The sequence below is a fragment of the Austrofundulus limnaeus genome, unplaced genomic scaffold (assembly GCF_001266775.1).
Source record: "Austrofundulus limnaeus strain Quisiro unplaced genomic scaffold, Austrofundulus_limnaeus-1.0 Scaffold420, whole genome shotgun sequence".
Lineage (NCBI taxonomy): Eukaryota > Metazoa > Chordata > Actinopteri > Cyprinodontiformes > Rivulidae > Austrofundulus > Austrofundulus limnaeus.
In genome coordinates this window covers 46,613-64,835 of record NW_013952822.1, presented here as the reverse complement: position 1 = coordinate 64,835, position 18,223 = coordinate 46,613, and the positions used below count along the sequence as shown (strand labels likewise).

At 38.8% G+C, this 18,223-nt stretch overlaps 1 protein-coding gene across 1 annotated transcript in view; it reads right to left on the bottom strand.

The window, feature by feature from the left end:
* Positions 1-18,223, bottom strand: part of LOC106529057 (microtubule-associated tumor suppressor 1 homolog) — a 42,883-nt gene that overhangs the window by 11,585 nt on the left and 13,075 nt on the right. The window contains exons 4-7 of the mRNA XM_014024390.1: positions 14,177-14,392; positions 12,945-13,037; positions 9,889-10,008; positions 3,689-3,894 (exon numbers count right to left, since the gene is read on the bottom strand). Coding sequence (XP_013879844.1) covers positions 3,689-3,894; positions 9,889-10,008; positions 12,945-13,037; positions 14,177-14,392 — 635 coding nt within the window. The remainder of the gene's footprint in view (positions 1-3,688; positions 3,895-9,888; positions 10,009-12,944; positions 13,038-14,176; positions 14,393-18,223) is intronic.

Here is an 18,223-nt window from a genome sequence, read left to right as displayed (position 1 = left end):
CATTTGTTGTCATTTGTAATCATCAAAATTAAACGAAATAAACATTTGAAATATATGAGTTTGTATGTAATGTATGAATTTAATATACAAGTTTCACTTTTTAAATGGAATTACTGAAATAAATCTACTTTTTCAAGATATTCTAATTTTATGACCAGCACCTGTATGTACTTTTCTAAAATCCCAACCCCAGTAATTCAATTTTTATTCCTCCTACAGTAATTACTAACCCCAAAACATAGATATCATCTTGAACACAAACAGGCTTGTCTGTTTTGATGTGTGGAAGGGTCAGAGGTGGTGATGGGGCTCAGACTTTTTGTAGATCTTGGTTTAGTGCGAGGGGCTGGAAGAGGAGAGTTAGCTGGATCTGGGTGTGGTGTTTGTTTGATATTAATCTCGCCAGTTTCTTTCATGTTGTTAGTAAAATCCAGGAGAGGGCATTCCATTTGCTGTCCTGTTGAGGTCTCAGGGTCCAAGAGATCCACTGTTTGTGATGCTGATGAATCCAGTCGTTCTTCCAGTTCTGAAGCTTGAAATAACTCCTCTCTGGTTCTGATTCTGCAGCAGTCTTCTAATCAGTAACTGGCACGCTGTGTTCCACTGATATCTCAGTTTTCTCCAGCTGTCCTTCAGACGTCAGCTGTTGTGGTTTTTCCTGTTTGTTTCTAGCCGGAACTTGGTTCAGGAAATACTTCATGTTTGAAGCCAGAAGTTGTGCTCTAGTTTGATTCAGAGTCATTACATCAAACTTGAAGAGATGTTTTCTTTCCCAGAAGAGATCAAAGTTATCCACAATATTCACAAAGTGGTCAGCACAGGACTTTTCCAAAAAGCCATTAAGAGCCAACAGTCTGCTGAACCTCTCAGCCCCTCCTCTGGCTGTAGGAACGGGCCCACTGAGGAACACATCCATGTTGAGATTTTTAACTGCATTCAGCAGCAGCATACAAGCCTTCTTCAGGATTTCTGACAGTCGGTTCATAACTTCATCACTTGCTGTATGAATGATGAGTGTATTCACAGTTTGATATTCTGCTGAGATTTCCAGAATCTTCTCTGTGAGGTCAGACACTTTATCAGCAAAACTCAGAACTTTGACTTTTTTCTTGTTCCAGAAGCCTCTGATCTTATTCACCATTTTATCTGTGATGATCAGCATTTCTTGATTTTTGAAAGTCTCTCTTCGGACTTGCTTTGGCTTTGAGCTGGATCTGATCTCAGATCCCTCTCTGAGATCAGGACATGAACTTTGTTCAGACTCACCAGTTTCTTCCAGTGTTGTGAATCTGTTTTGAAGCAAGACTGCTTCATTTCTCTGGCCGTTATCAGGTATTTTGATTTCAGCCTGTCGCTGCTTCCTTCTCCTTGCTGGTAGAGAGAAAACATTTCTCTGTAACTCTGGCCATTCATTGTCATCAAAGTGCTGAATACTTCCCGAGAGATTTTTTGGTCTGGAGAGAGTACCATACAGTTTTACTCTAAGAAGCAGCTTCCATCTCCTCTCCGTGTTGATCTCTCATCTCGGCCTTCTCACCCATTTTAATGCATGTTGAATTCTCCAAAGCGTTCATCTCTTCCAAACGATGAATCTTGAGCTCCAACACTGTCACCTTTTGGAGAAGCTGGCAGGAATCCTCTTTGGAAAAGTAAGGAGGCATCTTGAAGCTTTTACTCACTCTCAGCAGATGATGTTTCAAAAARCTTCTCAGGTTCTTCAACAGCCAAAAATAAAAATTCAATGTTCTTTGCTTATTCAAGATCATCCATCACAATCGTCACCAGCGTATCTCTGTTGTTAAAACAATTTACTATAAAAAAGGTTCTTTTCATCCAGCTGGAGTCACGGTCCAGAGCAGTCCAGTCCTTGTTTACTCATATCAATCCACCTGCAATGTGGCCTTGGTCCGTCGATCTCCTACTGGTCACTGCAACAACGCCAACTGTTATGGCAATATTTATTTAACAAAAACAGAAACACGTGGTCCAAGAACGAAAATACTCCGTGAGATGATCAGCTGAGTTTTATTACAACAACAGGAAACACAGAGAACAACCTGGCCTGTCTCTATGCCTCTGCTTCTCTTTGTCACTGTTTCTCCACACTACTCACTACTGTTGAACATTGTTGATGCAGTTGAGAGGCCTCATATATACTGTATATTAACAAAGACCATTATGTCATCTTAGCAAAATTTGATACAAAGTCAATGGAAAACACAAAGATAAACACAAGTGATGTCCAAGAATGACTGCAGTTAGCAAATCTTGTTCCGACTTTAATCATTCTGTCTGCAGATGAACAGCATGTCATGAAAACCTAGGTCATTAAAGGATGTCATGATTTACTTGCTTAAACATAAAAGTATTAGTTCCATTACAACACTTAAAAACCCTTAAGAGTACAAATATTCCAAAGATTGAAGATTGATTGTGGTTTTAAACTGGGATATGAACTGTGTCACAACTGCAATCATCCAACACTCAAAAGATGCTGCAACAGATCTCTTGGGTGGAAAAGTATGAAGAAATGCAGCAACGCAACATGTGGGCCAAAAGAAATAAGATACAGACTCTGTATCTTATTTAGACGGGACAGGAGTAAAAATTCAATCCCGTATCACCCTCTAATACAGAGGTGATTCTTGTTTTAATTTAGTGGAATCCTGTAGTTGTAGTTGAGAACAATTGGTACTGAGACAGCCCTACTGGAAACTACAAAAACACATTTACATAAAAATAAAGCAAAACAAAACACTTTTACAGCAGTAATGTGCTGGAAGACAGATGCATTTTAGATTGCACTGTTTGCTAGTCCATCTCCTGACTTGCTGCAGGTGAGTGTCAAAGAGGCATGTTTACTCATTTAACATGGGATCTGTGACATATACTGTATATGAACCAAGCTGAACCCTTCTAAAAAGGTGGTTTTAGATGAAATATGGTAAAATTACACAAAAGTACACAAAAATATCAAAAATTACACAGAAATATAAAAGATAATAACCTAAAGGGCCAATTTAGACAGTTTATCTGCAAAATATAATTGATTTGGGGTTTAGTTACTCTGAGAAGGCTGATGCAGCAAATGACTTGATGCTGTGTGAGTCAACAACTGTTTATAAAATGGATTAAAACATGATCTAAATCTCAGCCTAAACATAAAGACCTAAACAGAGATGGAGAAAAGTGTAAGCACTTCATAATATTGATTTTAACCTATATAACAGCACAAAGATTATAAGAAGTATGAGAGGATATGCTTTAGGCCTGGGTAACTTAAGACATGCAGCTTTTGAATAAAAATAAATAAATCAAATAAAATACCCCTAACCACAATACACTAACAATTTTACAAAAACCTCCTGGCTTGGTGCAAAAGATGCAAAAAAGGTGAGCTGGGTTATTTTAGTCAATGTGTTAAAACAGTCTTTTTTAAGCTAAGTCTTACACTAATGCCTGCAGACATGTTTTTCCCAGTCAAATCTTGTACTTATAATCCTCAATTTGCTTTTTTATTTATTTAATTTAATTTATTTAATTTATTTAATTTATTTTATTTATTGAAATGAAGAAGCTGAAATACAATATTGTTGCTATTTTCTTATCAGAAAAGACAAAAAGCCCAGACTGCTAAAACTGGAATTATTTTTATAAATAAATAAGGCAAGAAAAATTATTTTCTTACCTCAGTCAAAATTTGCTGCAAGACAATGGAAATGGCTTCAAATCGCTGATTGCTCTCCTGCAGTAGTTTAATCTGCTGGATGTTCTGGTCTTTCCTCTCATCCTGTGGGACACTTGCCCGTATCCCATTCTGAGATCTAAAGCTCTGGGTTGGTTGCTGCTGTGGCTTCTGTTGGCAGAAACTGGTCTTGGAGTTGTTCTTGTCCACTGTAAAAGAACATAGGTTGAGTGTTGTGACACTGATCACCAGCATGTTCCCATCCATAACCTCTGCACCACCCAACCTGTCAGGTCCCCCTCTGAGACCAACCCCAAAGAACAAGCCCTGGATTATCACTCTTCAAAGGTTCTGTCGAATCAGCTGGCCTGATAGTTCTCAGCACGGTTTCTTGATTACATTTAGTTTCAGACGACAACAGTCACTGAGGACTGCTTATTTTAGTAAGGCTGTGCTACACGAGCTTAGATTTATATTTACTTTATAAATACAGGGACATACGATAGGTAGCATTTGTCCTGATAGTGAGGAGCACATTGTTCAGTCTATTACAACACAAAGAGAGAAACACTTTTAAAAACCATCTGAAAACCACAAAGTGTAAAAAATTACTACATGTTTAGGCTTTTTTAAATAAAGATATCTATTTTCACTTTGAAAGTGCGAAATTTATGTAAAACAGCTATTTAAAAAATGCTGTAAAACTTAAAATGAAATAGATTAACAAAATTATAGCACCAACATCCTTACATCACAAACAAAAAAAAAAAAATCTGAATTGTTACGGTTATAACCTAAGCCTAACGAAGTCATCCACATAACTGCTACATGAAGCCACAGCTCACGGAGTTTTTATGATCATGTTCTTTATGTAGCATAAAACCTGGGCAGGACTCAAGTGAATCTAAATACACATGGCAGTGTATCATCTGAGACCGCAACATCCAAGGATAGTACAAGCTTGCATCTGTCAAATGTCATCGGTCTACATTTACTCTGGTGCTTTCCAGAAAACAACTTTGGTCCACTTGTTTGGTCCGGACCAAAAGTGGACTTTATTTTTTTTGTTTGGTGTGGCTTGCATTTACATAGTGCTTTTTTGAAAATGAACTTTAAGTTGTAAACAAAGCCATAAGGCTGACTATCATTGCTCCCATTGGACAAAAAAGGATGGGGGTGGGACTGAGCAACAGACCCAGAAAAAAAAACAAGTCCTGCATGTTGCGGTTCTGATGCGCACATTTATGCTGATAGTACAACTGCAATAGCATTTAAAATGTCAAAAGCAGTTAATTTAATGGTGGTTCCGTGATGATATTCTAATTTTGGAGCGACGTCACGTAAATGTGTCCCGCGACCCAAAGGAGACGAGGTGCGCTGCGTGTTCTGACCCACAACATGCTGTCAGCAGAGCTGCTAACAGGAGACGATGAAAAAGGTATGATTTCAGTTTATTTAGTTCAGCAACGGTGGCCTGTGAAGTCCAAAAAAGGTGCATGTTTAATGCAGTTGGTTCGGTTAGAGTCCGGTCTGTATTCACACCAGAAGCGAACTGAAGTGAACCTCACCAGAGTTTGTGTGGAAGCGGACCGAGACCACCTCAAAAAGCAAGTCTCGGTCCGGTTGTTTGATCCGTACTAGAGTTCGCATGAGTGTTTTCACACCTGCACAAAAGGTCCGAACCAACGCTGGAAACAAACTCTGGTTCGTTTCAAACGGACCAACTTGTCAGGTCTGAATACGACCTAAACCTCCTGGAATAAATCTTGTAAACAGATCACAGCAAAACACTGAACTGGGCACTTATCAAAGGATCTTTGAAAAACTAATTTGGTAAAAAAATAATAAAATAAAATAAAATAGAAACTTCTGCTATAAACCCAAAACATGTCAAATGTTAAATGCACAAGTGAAGATCCCTGTGAGAGAACTCAAAACACACCAATACTTCAGTTTCATCCCTTTCAAAAACCAATCGGTGCTTAAATACATATTTGTTGATTTTTGACAACTTGAAATTTGTTTTAAAAACCATAAAAATGTGTAATCCTCAAAATACACCAACTTTTAGGTCAGGCATTACATTTCATTTGTTTTGTACAGCTATAGTTTTTGTTGTTAAAATATATTCCCGATTAAAAAAGGTGAATGTAGATTTATTTTAACTTATAATGCCCTCTGCTGGTTATGCAAAGAGCAACAAAAACATGCCTGCAGACTGAATTTCATTCAGCTCTGAGTAATGTGTGCCTAACATGTCTCTGCTGGTACTCGTCTGGTTTTGGTCAGTCCATTTCACAAACATATGTACATAGAGTATAACTGAATTTGTTCTAATGATATTATAAATATCCTATTTGTTGAAGAGGCGGGTGACGATTCATTATTTAGAATCAAAAATGACAATTCATTATAATTTCCACATATTAAAGAGTTTTGTTACATTGTTAAAACATTTGTTTACTCCTATTGCAGATTACCATGATTGGTACTTGAAGCATAAAGTGTGTGTACATCTGCAAACATATTGCCTGGGAGTAAGTCAATTGAGCTTCATCTTCCGGTTTTTTAACACTTTGTGACTTTTTTCCCCTAAATATACAAAGCAACCCTACCAACTAATGCTCCACGGCAACAGAGGAATTCATGTTATTTTGGACAATTGTCCAGAGAGTGGTGAGGACACATGCTGCTCTGATTCATTTCAAACATACTTCCAAATGTAAAATAATTTTAGATTCAATCATTGGGCTCTTTGCCAAATTATAGTTCATTCAAAAATGTTTACATTCTGAACAAATAGGCAGTGCAACACAAAACTTAAATTTATTAACAAAAGAATTGTACAAATCAGTCTAACATTCTCAGACTGCATCAGAATACATCCCCAACGTCAACATACATCTGTGTGAGACTCGACATTGTGCTCTGCTGCTGTACAGAGATATCTCATCACAGCACAAAGCATGATGGGTAATGAGACATCGCACAATCAGACTCTTGTTGTGCTGCTTACTGGCTATAATTAGTCATTCTCTTGTTCGGTTTATCTATGTATACACATTTGTTAAAGCACTGATACATAAAGCACTTTATTAATGCATCAGGATTAGGGCAAAATAATTCACAGAGTAACTCAAATTACTTAAGTACAAAAGAAAATCTTTAACTCATGTCACTGCATGCTGCTTCGTGGATACAGTGTTTCATGTGGGCAGGTACTGTCAAACAGCATGCTTATGCCACGTTAAGTGCAATGAGAAGAAAGGCAAATAACAGCAAATAGACTAAAAAACTATAAACACTAAAACTTTGAGACCAGATCAAACGGGTTAAGCAAAACACTTTCTAGTAAAACCAAATTAGCTTATCTACAAAATAACTTTAAAAAGAGATTTACCTTCACTGAAACTGAATTACATGCAGGCAGTCTTTACAATGACGAGCAATTAAAGACAAACTGGAGCTAAGAAAGAGTAAATGTCAAATAGGGGCTGCATCAATTTTGTCGTTTCAGTGCACCCTTACTCACAGAGGTCTAACTTGTGGGAGAAAATTAGGTCACCTCTCTGGTCAAATGTATGCAAGATCCAGACAACTGTCAGTGATTCTAAAATAAATAACTGAATTTCATTTTTAGGTGCACCTGAGTATGTGCATGAAAAAGAGCAAACAAGGAAGGAAGGTGCAGCTTTCATTGTAAATACAACTCCAGGGCTTTTGAAACAAAAGCATGCAAAACCATGATTATCTAAATATTCAATGGGTCATTCAATAGAATATTCATTTTAAGCAGCCCTAATTATTTCTTTAAAAATGTACACAATGGTATCTCTGTTAAAAACAAGTTTCTGATGTAAATAATTTAGTCACATTTTAAATCAGAGAAAGTTTAATTTAAGTTACAGTTTAGGCAGCTGGCAGGAATGCTTCGACTGAAATGAAAACTGTGAAATATTGAGTTCCTGCAACACTGTTTACCAACCCTAACAAGGTTATCATAGATCAACATAAAGACCAAAATAACCTTAGTGCATCTGAGTGAAACAGGAGACCTGGGTGTCTGAGAGAGCAACAAGTATGTTTGTTGACTGATCTATAGATGCAGCCTCAAAAATTATACAAAACACTCCAGAATGTAAATATGACTTCAGGTCAGTTTTGTGTTTAAACTGTTGCTTGAAAAAAAAGGAAAATATTTCTGCTAAGAGCCAGAAGGTTTGCTGATCACTGTAGGTAAAAGAAACCTGAACTCCTCTGCCACCTTTGAAGACGCTAAACTAAAAATAGCTTTCAGAAACAACTAACAGCAGAGATCTGTTTAAACACTCAGCAGCAGAGATGCAGAAACATGGCACAGTTCTAGCAGTAAGGAAGTCAACATTAAACATGTAAACTACTAACAGACCTGCTTGGAAAACCACAGTGCTCTTTGTGCATCCCGAGACCAGCTGAATGTTTCGGAGTAAGCCTTTGGCTGTCAGACGCACATGGATGCTTGACAGGGAGAGCTTTGGAGACCATAACATGGTTCAAAACCAAAAGTTAAAAAAAGCCAAAGTTTATCAAATATACTTGGGAATAAAGCTGGTGGCTTAAGATAATTCACAGCAGCTACACATCACAAGCCATGGTGTAACTCCGTGCATCATGCCTCAGATGACTGCAGAGAAAAAAATAAAGTCTCTGCAGAACTGCAGTAGCTTGTAATCCAGCGAGACAGACTTAAAAATGGCGAGGACACCATGGTCAACATGGTAAATCTCCCAACTGAAAATTTTAATCCCAGCTGTAAGAAGTAGAATATGAAGAAAGAGTCAAAGGTTATCCAATGGTTGTGGCGGTCTTAAGAATGTGATGGAGGACAAAAAAATATCCCTTGATCCAGGTGGTAAATCAGGCCTCAAATATTTGCCAAAAACTCAAGTCTTTGACAGCAGACAGAAGCAGAATATCTGAGCTTGATGACTGATGCTGAAGGAGAGCCAGGATGCAAATGGAGAGAGCGAAGTGGGTGAGGGGGAGGAGCACAGAACTGCAGCCAATGGAAAAGTCTGGCTCTTCATTTGTTCTCTTCCTGTCACCATCCATGGGATGGCAACAAATACCATACTGCCAGGGGCAAGGTTAGTTTGATAAATAAAGAGACAACATAGCTGGGAAGAATAGGACATAAAAGATGTGTCCTAAACTAGTACAGACTGCCCCATGAGTCTAAATAACCAATAAAAGTGGGTTTTTATAAACTCACTAGAGGACACAGAAGAAGCCAGAAAGCATTCATAAAATTATACCATAATGGTATTTTTAAAATCAGACAATGTGGATGTAATGCAATTAAACGCCATGGGTAATTAAGAATGAAAAAGGTTTTGCTTTAAATAGGCACTAATCAAAGCTACACACAAAAAAGAAAAATATATCAAAATATAATTTTCTTCTACAGAGCCTGGTAAAATAAGTCACATTTGTAAAAGTTCAAGCTGATAGATTAACGAGGTTTTGTTAAAAATGCACAAAAAATATAAAGAGAATCGAAATCAAAAGAAATGTTAAAGCTGGTGGCAGTTGCTCATTAGTGTCACCATGGCAACAATACATCAGTGTCTCACTCCCTGACAAAACTCTTTTAAAACATGCAAAAACGAGTAAAAACTACACCTTGAACAGTCACTGTAGAAAAACAAGTCATGTAAAACCTGTGTATGGCACAAGTGTCTGCTGACCACACTATAAATATTTTTAGATTTTGTAGGTTTTCAGACCTTTTTTGACAACCAAATACAAAATCTTTCTGATAATGACGTTATAGTACAGACTTTACTAATTAGATAACAGGGAACAAAATCTTTTTAGTTTCTTGTTTTTAAAACTAAACATGTTTTGATCTTTATTACAAGATTGTTTTAACTGCTTTAATTCAGAGTAAAATTTAAGATACTATATCAAATAAATTGTGACTAACAAGCTGCATACATCTAGTAAACTATGTGAATTTATGAAGTGCTCATTTAAACCCGCACTGAAAAAAAAACACTACTTCCATCTTTTATATAGAGATAATACAGAACTACTTCTGATTTTTGTCAGAGATTAAAATCAGTATGCTTTTTAAGCCACAACAGAAACTAACAGGTCTGGAAATAAATGCCCCCCCCCCACCCCCAATGAAATAGATTGATGAATTGGAAGTAAGTTCTTACCAGATCCGACTGAAGTTGGTCCAACTGTTCCAGTGTGCGTAGTTCTTTTCACAGGACTGACTGCAGAACGTGAGGCTGTTTTGCTTGTAGAAGACGCAGGTTTGCATGCTGTAGTCAAAGCTGTGACAAGCAAGAAGATCTATATAAGAAAACAGGCTGGAGCCATCACCATCATCATCATCATCAATATCAACACCATGAAGCACAACACTGGCCTGTACCTACCAAGATTTGAAGGCAGTCTGGAGAAAAAAAAAAAGGATGGCCAAATCAAAAATGTTTGATAAACATTTACTGTCCCACAAATATGGAAGGGAAGTAATCAAAACCAGATTGAGCTTTGATAAGAGTTAAGCCTGTCACGATAACAAATTTTGCTGGGCGATTAATTGTCTCAAAAATTATTGCGATAAGCGATAATATTGCCTGGTGACCATTTTACAACTAATAATTATAAAAGCATAATATGCAAGTGTAATAAATCAATAAACTTTAATTTTTAAAGAATGTTTAAGTGGACTATCAGCCTAACAAAAAATGCACTTGAATAAAAAAAACAAAGAACAACAAAATGTGAATTAAACACCACACACAACTAAGACAGTAAATAAACAATATTAAAGAGCAGTATCTCTTTAGTGATGAAGCAAACTACACAGCCTGGTGAGGACCCACTGTTTCTTATGGGGACATAAGTCCAGTTCACAACTAAAGTTTTGGCTAGGTTTAGGGTCAAATGGTAATAGAAAATACTGGTAAATGAACGAAAGTCAATGCAAAGTCCCCATGAGGATAGAAGAACAAATGTGTCTGTGTGTGTGAGGAGGGGACAGTCAGTGAGGAGACAAGCAGAGAGCTGCGGGGGAGGAAATCAGACAGTTCGGAGTTTTCCTCATGAGTTGTTGGGACAGCTACAGGTCTTTTTTGGGTGTTTTGTTAAAACACAGATGGTGTGTTTAATGGTGCGTTCACACCAAACGCGATTTCAGCGTCAGGAGCAGCAGGTTTACATTCAAAGTCTATGGTGGAGGCGCTTCAAGCAACGTCGGGAAGTTCTGCGGCGCCTCAAGCGCGATTAGAGCAGCGCGATTTGAACGATTTGGACGATCTGAGCGTCGAACGCTCAGATCGTCCAAATCGTCCAAATCGCTGAAGTTGGGAAATCTGAACTTTTGCAGCTCGACGCGCAGCGTCAACCAATCAGAGAGACTCCACTGTGTGACGTAGCGACATATTTCCCGACGGGACAGTTTACTGAATGAGGTCCACTAACCTGAAACAGACGGAGCGGAGCTCTTTAGCTAAAATGAGTGCTGCAGTCGTGTCCTGATCCGCAGCAATGCGTGGCAGCGACTCATCAGACTGAAAAAAATAGTCCTGAAAACGAGCTGTGAGCCTCTTCTCTGAATTATCTGGTGAATTAATTATGAATTAATTATCTGATGAACGTGACACGTTCTGGCTGTCTGTAAATTAAAGCAAAGCCACTTCCTCGTCCCATAAAACGGAGCCCGACAGAGGAGGGAGGGGCGGGGCGGCTGTCGCCGTGCGGCGCTTCAACAACTGTCCTGCGTCTGACCTCAAAGTGCACAAGCTTCAGACTTCAGCGTTGGCTGCGATTTTGAAGCTGAAATCGCGTTCGGTGTGAACGCACCATTAGTTTCCTGTTATTTGTGGGAGCTGCAGGTAAAGTCTTGACGAGTTTGTCGCGGGTCTGGGAGAGTTTCAGCCCCTCTTTTTCTCTCTCTCTCACTCACACTCTCTCACTCTGCAGCGAAATTCAGGCTCTAGTGCTCCGACACTGCAGCAGCCGCATTCTGCTTTGAAACGTTTCTTTAGTTACGAGCTCTCATGCTAAAGCGAGAGTTCACTCCTCCCGACACTAAGAAAACAGGAGGGGAGGAGTCAGCTGAGCTCCTGTGTAGCGGAGCACAGAGAGGGAGAGAGACAAAGTAAACAAACAAGCAAGAAAATGAAACTTATCGTCCTCATTTTTTTACCGACCTCAAAATAACTTATTGTGCAATTAATTGATTTATTGACTATCGCGGCAGGCCTAATAAGAGTATTGTTTCCATGTTTAATCATTCGTAAATACTGTGGGTAGTGTGAAAATAAAACCTTGAGGGTTTAATTTTTTTATTACAATGTAAAAAAAGATTTGATTGCTAATAGAAAAAAAGTGTCTGATTTTGGTGAGGCTAAGATTGATTTAAAGAAGAAGCATTTACGTCCAATCCAACTTTATTTGTAAAACACTTTTTGCACTAGCCTGGTTAAAACCAGACCCCGTCCTTCACTTTGGTTCGTACAAGGGTCTGGGCTTGCTGCATAGACAATCGATTTCTTGCAGGAGGCGTGGCCTCCGCTGACGCATGTGTGTGTTGTCGGTGTGAAGGAGGCTAAGAAGCTAACCGGAAATCGCGAGCGCTGTAAACAACCCTACTGAGAGGAGAAAAGTACCGAGCTGAACGAGACTGTAAATGAGAGATGCTGCTTTGTCAGACAAATTTAATTTAATTTGGAACCCTTAACACGGACTGGCTTCATTCACTTCCTCCACTGCTGTATACTAAACTAACTAGCAGACAGTGCGCAGAACATAGACGTCATTCAAAAACTCCACCTTCTGTTTGCCGAMTGGCCCAGGTAAAATAAACTACAAGCAGACACTGCACAGAAAATTGACGTTCTSTTCTCTGATTGGCCCGGCTAAAAATCTGCCAGCAAAATCCATCTCAATGGGAGAAGTCCCAGACGGAGCAGCGAAAGGAAACTAGAATTGAGCGGAGCTGCATAGGAAGGCAAGAGCCAGGCTATTTTTGCACCAAAGTGCTTTACAGAATCAACATTCCAACACAGCTCTTACAAAAACAAACTCAATCAAAATTAAAAGAAAAAAATAATAAAAACAGAAAATATAAAAGCAGTTTAAAAAAAACAAAGTAAAAACAGAAAATAAAAACCAATAAAACACATTATGTATTCATGTAAATTCTGATGACGTAAATTAAAAAAGTATATTAGGTCTGAACTGCACGTCCATGGTTTCTTACCTGGTCCACTGAATTTTCCAGGGTTTGAAATGAACCGTGCTTTCAGTGCAGCCGGCTTAACTAGAGTTGGATTTTGTGCAGATCCTACAGAAACTGTTGGACAAAAGACCCACAGGTTAAAAAACACACCTAAACATGCTATGAAACATTTAAACAGTACTTGAAAATCACCAGCCAATCAGAACAGTACTTGACAACTCAACACGACACTGCTCTACTTATAGTAGGGTGAGGGAAATCTCAAACGCAACAACCTTGAATACGAATAAAAAGCTATGGAAAAAAAGTCAACCACACCATTATACTGGAAATAACAAACCCACTGATCTAAAGGCTATGAAACAATTTATGTGGACAAAACATTAAAAATTCACCACAAATCTTTTGAGTTCCCCTTACTCGTCCAAAGCGCCCTCTCCTTTCCATTAAAAGCAGCTAACAAAGGGAGGATACAGAAACGGTACGATCCGACGAGCAGGCACGTCAACAGAGTGAGATCACAGCTGGATGCTGCGCTGCCTGGAGTCAGCAGAGAAGAGTTACTGAAAATATGAACTGGGAGTTCAGTCCAAGTGCAGCTTCGGAGCCCAGTATAGCCAGCCATTGCTATTCTATGAAAAAATAAAGAGGTTGCCCTTTTTAAATCCAACTCAGACGACATCCATTGCAGTGCGTCTGCTTTTACTCCTCCAGGCAACACTGTGGTAAGTAGAGTGGAACAGAGCCTGTTGCCATAACAACATGAAGAGCAGCTCCACAGTTAGGAAAACAGGTCCTCTAAGCCAATCACAGACCTGCGTGCTGCCAAAGATTCTGGGAGAGAAGCCCCCCTGTGTGACAATGTTCAACCACTTCGATAATACTAATTTAATTATAATAACTCCACCACTAGGCACAAGTTCTAAACTTTGGCAGTTTTCTATCACCGATCTGGAACCCCCATCATTTGCATATTTTGGACTTCGCAGTACTTGTACATCAGAAACTACTGAAGATAAAGATCTACACTAATAAAATGCTAAGCTCAGTTGAACCTGAATGTGTTACAGCTTGGCCTAAATCTGAAATAGATCAAAATTTAAACAGCATCACAACCCATCTTGCTCAGAATATATTGATGCAGAAAAAGGAAAATCTCAACATCATGACTAAAACAGTCTGCATCAAAACATACAGTATTTAATGACCTGTGGAGAAAACATTTTTCAGAAAGAGTAAACTGTGAGACTCACCTGATGTAGTCCTGGCTCTTTGACCCAATTCACTATGATCACCACTTTCATTAAGACCCCTGGATGGTCCCGGGGTTCTCCGTGGTATTCTGGAAGCAGGAGTAAGGGGTGGGCCCATAAGAGAGGGGCGAGTGGGAGTCTGAGGGGGCCTGGTTCCATTGAGCTGGGCCTTAACGGCGAGGGATGGCTCCTCTGCTGCCTGTGCTCTCTGACTGCCTGGCATGAAGTTGACAATAAGCAGCTTAGATCCCTTCAAAAAAACTTTACTACAAGTCTACAGAGAGTGTAATATTTAATCATTTTAGATGGGTACACTTGAGAAATAGTAATAAAAAAATAAAACTCCACAAGTTTACCATGTTTGAACACCCACATTTTGTCTGACCAAGACCTAAATTACCAAGAGACTTGCAGTAATAATCATCCTCTCACTGCACAAAGTGTATAAAGTATTAAAACACATTGCTGATCAAATTATTGGCACATGCTCATGTGTGGTTCCGAGTGGCACCGTGTGCCCGGCTTCTAATCAATCATTTTCTCTCATGAGCCATGTGTCACTTGATTCTCTATTTTGACCCAATCACAAACAGTTTAATTGAGGCATGACTTCCTGTTTTCAACCAGTGTCTTGTGGGGAATATGAGTTTGAGATTCAGCAGTAGTTTACTGTAGATGAGACTGAAATCTACCAGCAGATTTATAAGAAGTGGTGGGATGCTTTAAAAAGTGATGGTATGCTTAAAAGGGATCCATGATTAGTTGTAACATTAGACTTTATTTAATAAACACATTTTAACTGTAAAATAAATACTGTAAAAATACTGTAGGCTGTTTAGTTTTTATAATTTTAAACTAAAAGTTTAAAAATATATTACACAGATGGGGCCATTTTATTTACAAGCATCATTCTGGGTAAATGATGTGGATAGGTCCTCAGTGTGAGGCTGCTAGTGAGCTATATCCACCCTGAAGGTTAATCTTGGACAATATCTGATGATCGACACTCTTAAATGAAACCAGAGAGCGTTGACAGAGAGGAGAAGGTAGAAATGACTCAGCCTGCAACTGAAAATATAGATGGACGACAACAGAGCTGCTTAATGGAAGAAGAACCTCAGCTTAGCCTATTAGCTTTAGCATTAGCCCCGACACTATAACTATATATATGTATTAGCTCAGCGCTACATATTCTCCTCTTGTCATTGAGGTCCTCCATCCACATGACAGAGAGGGGAACACAAAAATGACAGCCTGCAACTAAAAATATGGATGGAGGACCTCAGTTTAGCTTGTTAGTTTGTCGAGCTAGCACAGAGCTAAATACATATAAAGGCAATATAGCTTCGGCGCTAGAGCAAAGGCACAGGCTAAGCTGAGGTTCTTCTTCCATCTTCCATGAAGCAGCTCTGTTGTCCTCCATCCACATTTTCAGTTACAGGCTGAGTCATTTCTACCTTCTGTCAACGCTCTCGGGTTTCATTTAAAAGAGTCGATCATCAGATATTGTCCAAGATTAACCTTCAGGGTGGATATAGCTCGCTCACACCAAGGACCTATCCACGCCATCATTTACACAGAATGCTTTGTGTGTAAATAAAATGGCTCCGTCTGTGTCAAAATACATTTTTCAAAATTGCCTACAGTATTTTTAGTCTATTTTACAGTTAAAATAAATGTTTATCAAATAAAGTCTAATGTTACAGCTAATCAGGGATCCCTTTAAAAATAAATAAATAGTGTTTTGGTACTAAATAAAAGAGAAGAGTAGTGGCACACTTCCAGCACTGCTCTTATGGGAAACAAATGTGAAAAACTTTGTTCAATATTATATTTTTTAAATTTTTTTCCTTAAATCAAAGATTTTTTTAACCATCTTGTTCAAGGCCCTTTCACATTAGAACAATTTGGACAACTTATTGTTATGACTATTTTACTCATATTTGCTAGTATATTAGATCTAATTGTTAGCATTAAAACATGTAGAGGTCCTAAAGAAGCTTCCAGTAGATTTTTTTAAAATTCCATTTTCAGTGTAGACATCCTTAGCGTTGGACAATTTTCACAAGTTGGCACAAGTTGTCTAAAACATTACATTGTGACAGAGCCTCTATGTTTAACTGAAAACTTTATTTTGCTATATTTTTGATTTGTCCATATTAATATAAATTGTGATGTTTTTCCACTTTATTTCACAATCAACCATCCACGATATCTTAGGAGAAACATGTTATATCACAACACACATAATTTAGAAAAACAAACTAAATTTGGGGAAAATAACAATGCCTTCATTAGAGCTCTAAAATATAATGGAAGTGCACCACTATTCTGACTTTATTTGTGTTTATTAGATACAATTTTCAAGGACGGAACCAGTACTCTGATTTAGGAACAGCTCAATGTCACCCTCTGATGGGAAGATGAAGTATAAAACATTTAGAGCAGCCTGTCAAATATGAGAGGGATGATAGTTGTGTGAACACAATGGGCCTCATGCAAGAACATGTTCGCATTCTTATCCTAAATTTCTCTTTTGTTTGTACGAACATGCCAGGTCAGATTCAAACTCTATCTTCAGGAAAAGTGTGTAAATGAGCTGCATAAACTGATGAATGTGTATCAGGTACTCGTGCACGGGGTGAGGTGATTAGCATAAGCTACCACCTTAAAAACACCATATATGGTAACGTTTCCCATCTGACATATCAGGAAGTGTCCATTCATTAATGACATCGCAAAGTAAAAAAGAAGAACTTTACGAGTTCGGAGAGTGAAGTTCTGCTCCCAGAGATCCAGAAAAAAAAACTGTCCTTTTTAGCAGCGTCAGACCTACTAAAGCCGAGGAATGAAATGATGACTGCTGTTAATGTCGTGTTTCCTGTGGGTCGCATACAGTCACATAAATAACTAGAAGCCCTCTGAGAGTGCAAACCTCTGCCAAAGCAGAGATGGAAACACATTTGCTGAATAAGTTCTGATGTAGTGAACATTTAAGCAGGCAGTATGCACGGAATTTCAATCCGGTGGAGTTCAATGACAAAAAAAAATAAATAGTCAGAGACTCGTCACCCAACGTTATTTGTCCACAAACTGGTCCCAGATAAAGGTCCTAAGTTTTCATCAGTCAGATTCCATCGTATAAAACGTCTGTTTTATCCCATTTTATGAGTCTGTAATGGTTTGACTCTCTTTCTAAACTACTGCTTCCTGGTACAATCGGCTCCGCGTCTGAGCGCTTTTAGCACAAACAAACACTCCCATGAACTTCTGACAAATCACTCAATAAAGTTGTTATGTGGAGTGGGTACCTGGTTGATCAGCTGTTCCCGCTGTTTGGTACCAGCTTCGGCTCAGCTACAGCTGGGCCCTCCCCTGCTCTCAGCGTCTCCTCAGATATTCCCGTAACGTCAAGAGAATCACATTTCTTTTTCTATGTCTCCAGACAGCATGTAACATCACCAATACTGGTTGATAACAGAATAATCACAACTTTCCCGATGGTAGGCATCCTGGGAGGTGTAGTCCCAGTGACTTTGAGACTTCTACTTCCTGTTTACAGGCATGCGTCTGACGTCATGACACTGCGTAGCCTGTCGCCATGACAATTTGCGTAGCCTGTCTGATTTGGTTGAATTAAAAGAAACTCCATAATTATGTAGGAGTAGCAATAGGCTATTCTGCTTGAATTAGAGTTATAATTTTAAATGTAATAATTTAGACTAACAATATAAATTGTCCGTCCGGCCGGCTTATCCGCTATCGGGGGCAGCAGCAGAAAGACCCCGCTCTCCCCAGCGACACTTTCCAGCTCATCCTGGGGGACTCCCGAGACGTTCCCAGGCCAGAGGGGAAACAATCCCTCCAGCGAGTCCTGGATTTCTCCAAAGTGCCAGACTTATTTTGAAAACATTTTAAAATGCTTATTTCAAACCCGTGTAGGGGTGAGTTATTTATTCAAATAACTTATCCACATCTTCTCATAACAAAGTTATAAGAGTAAAATTTTACCAAGGTTTCTTCTCATTACTTAATATTTGTCTGTGC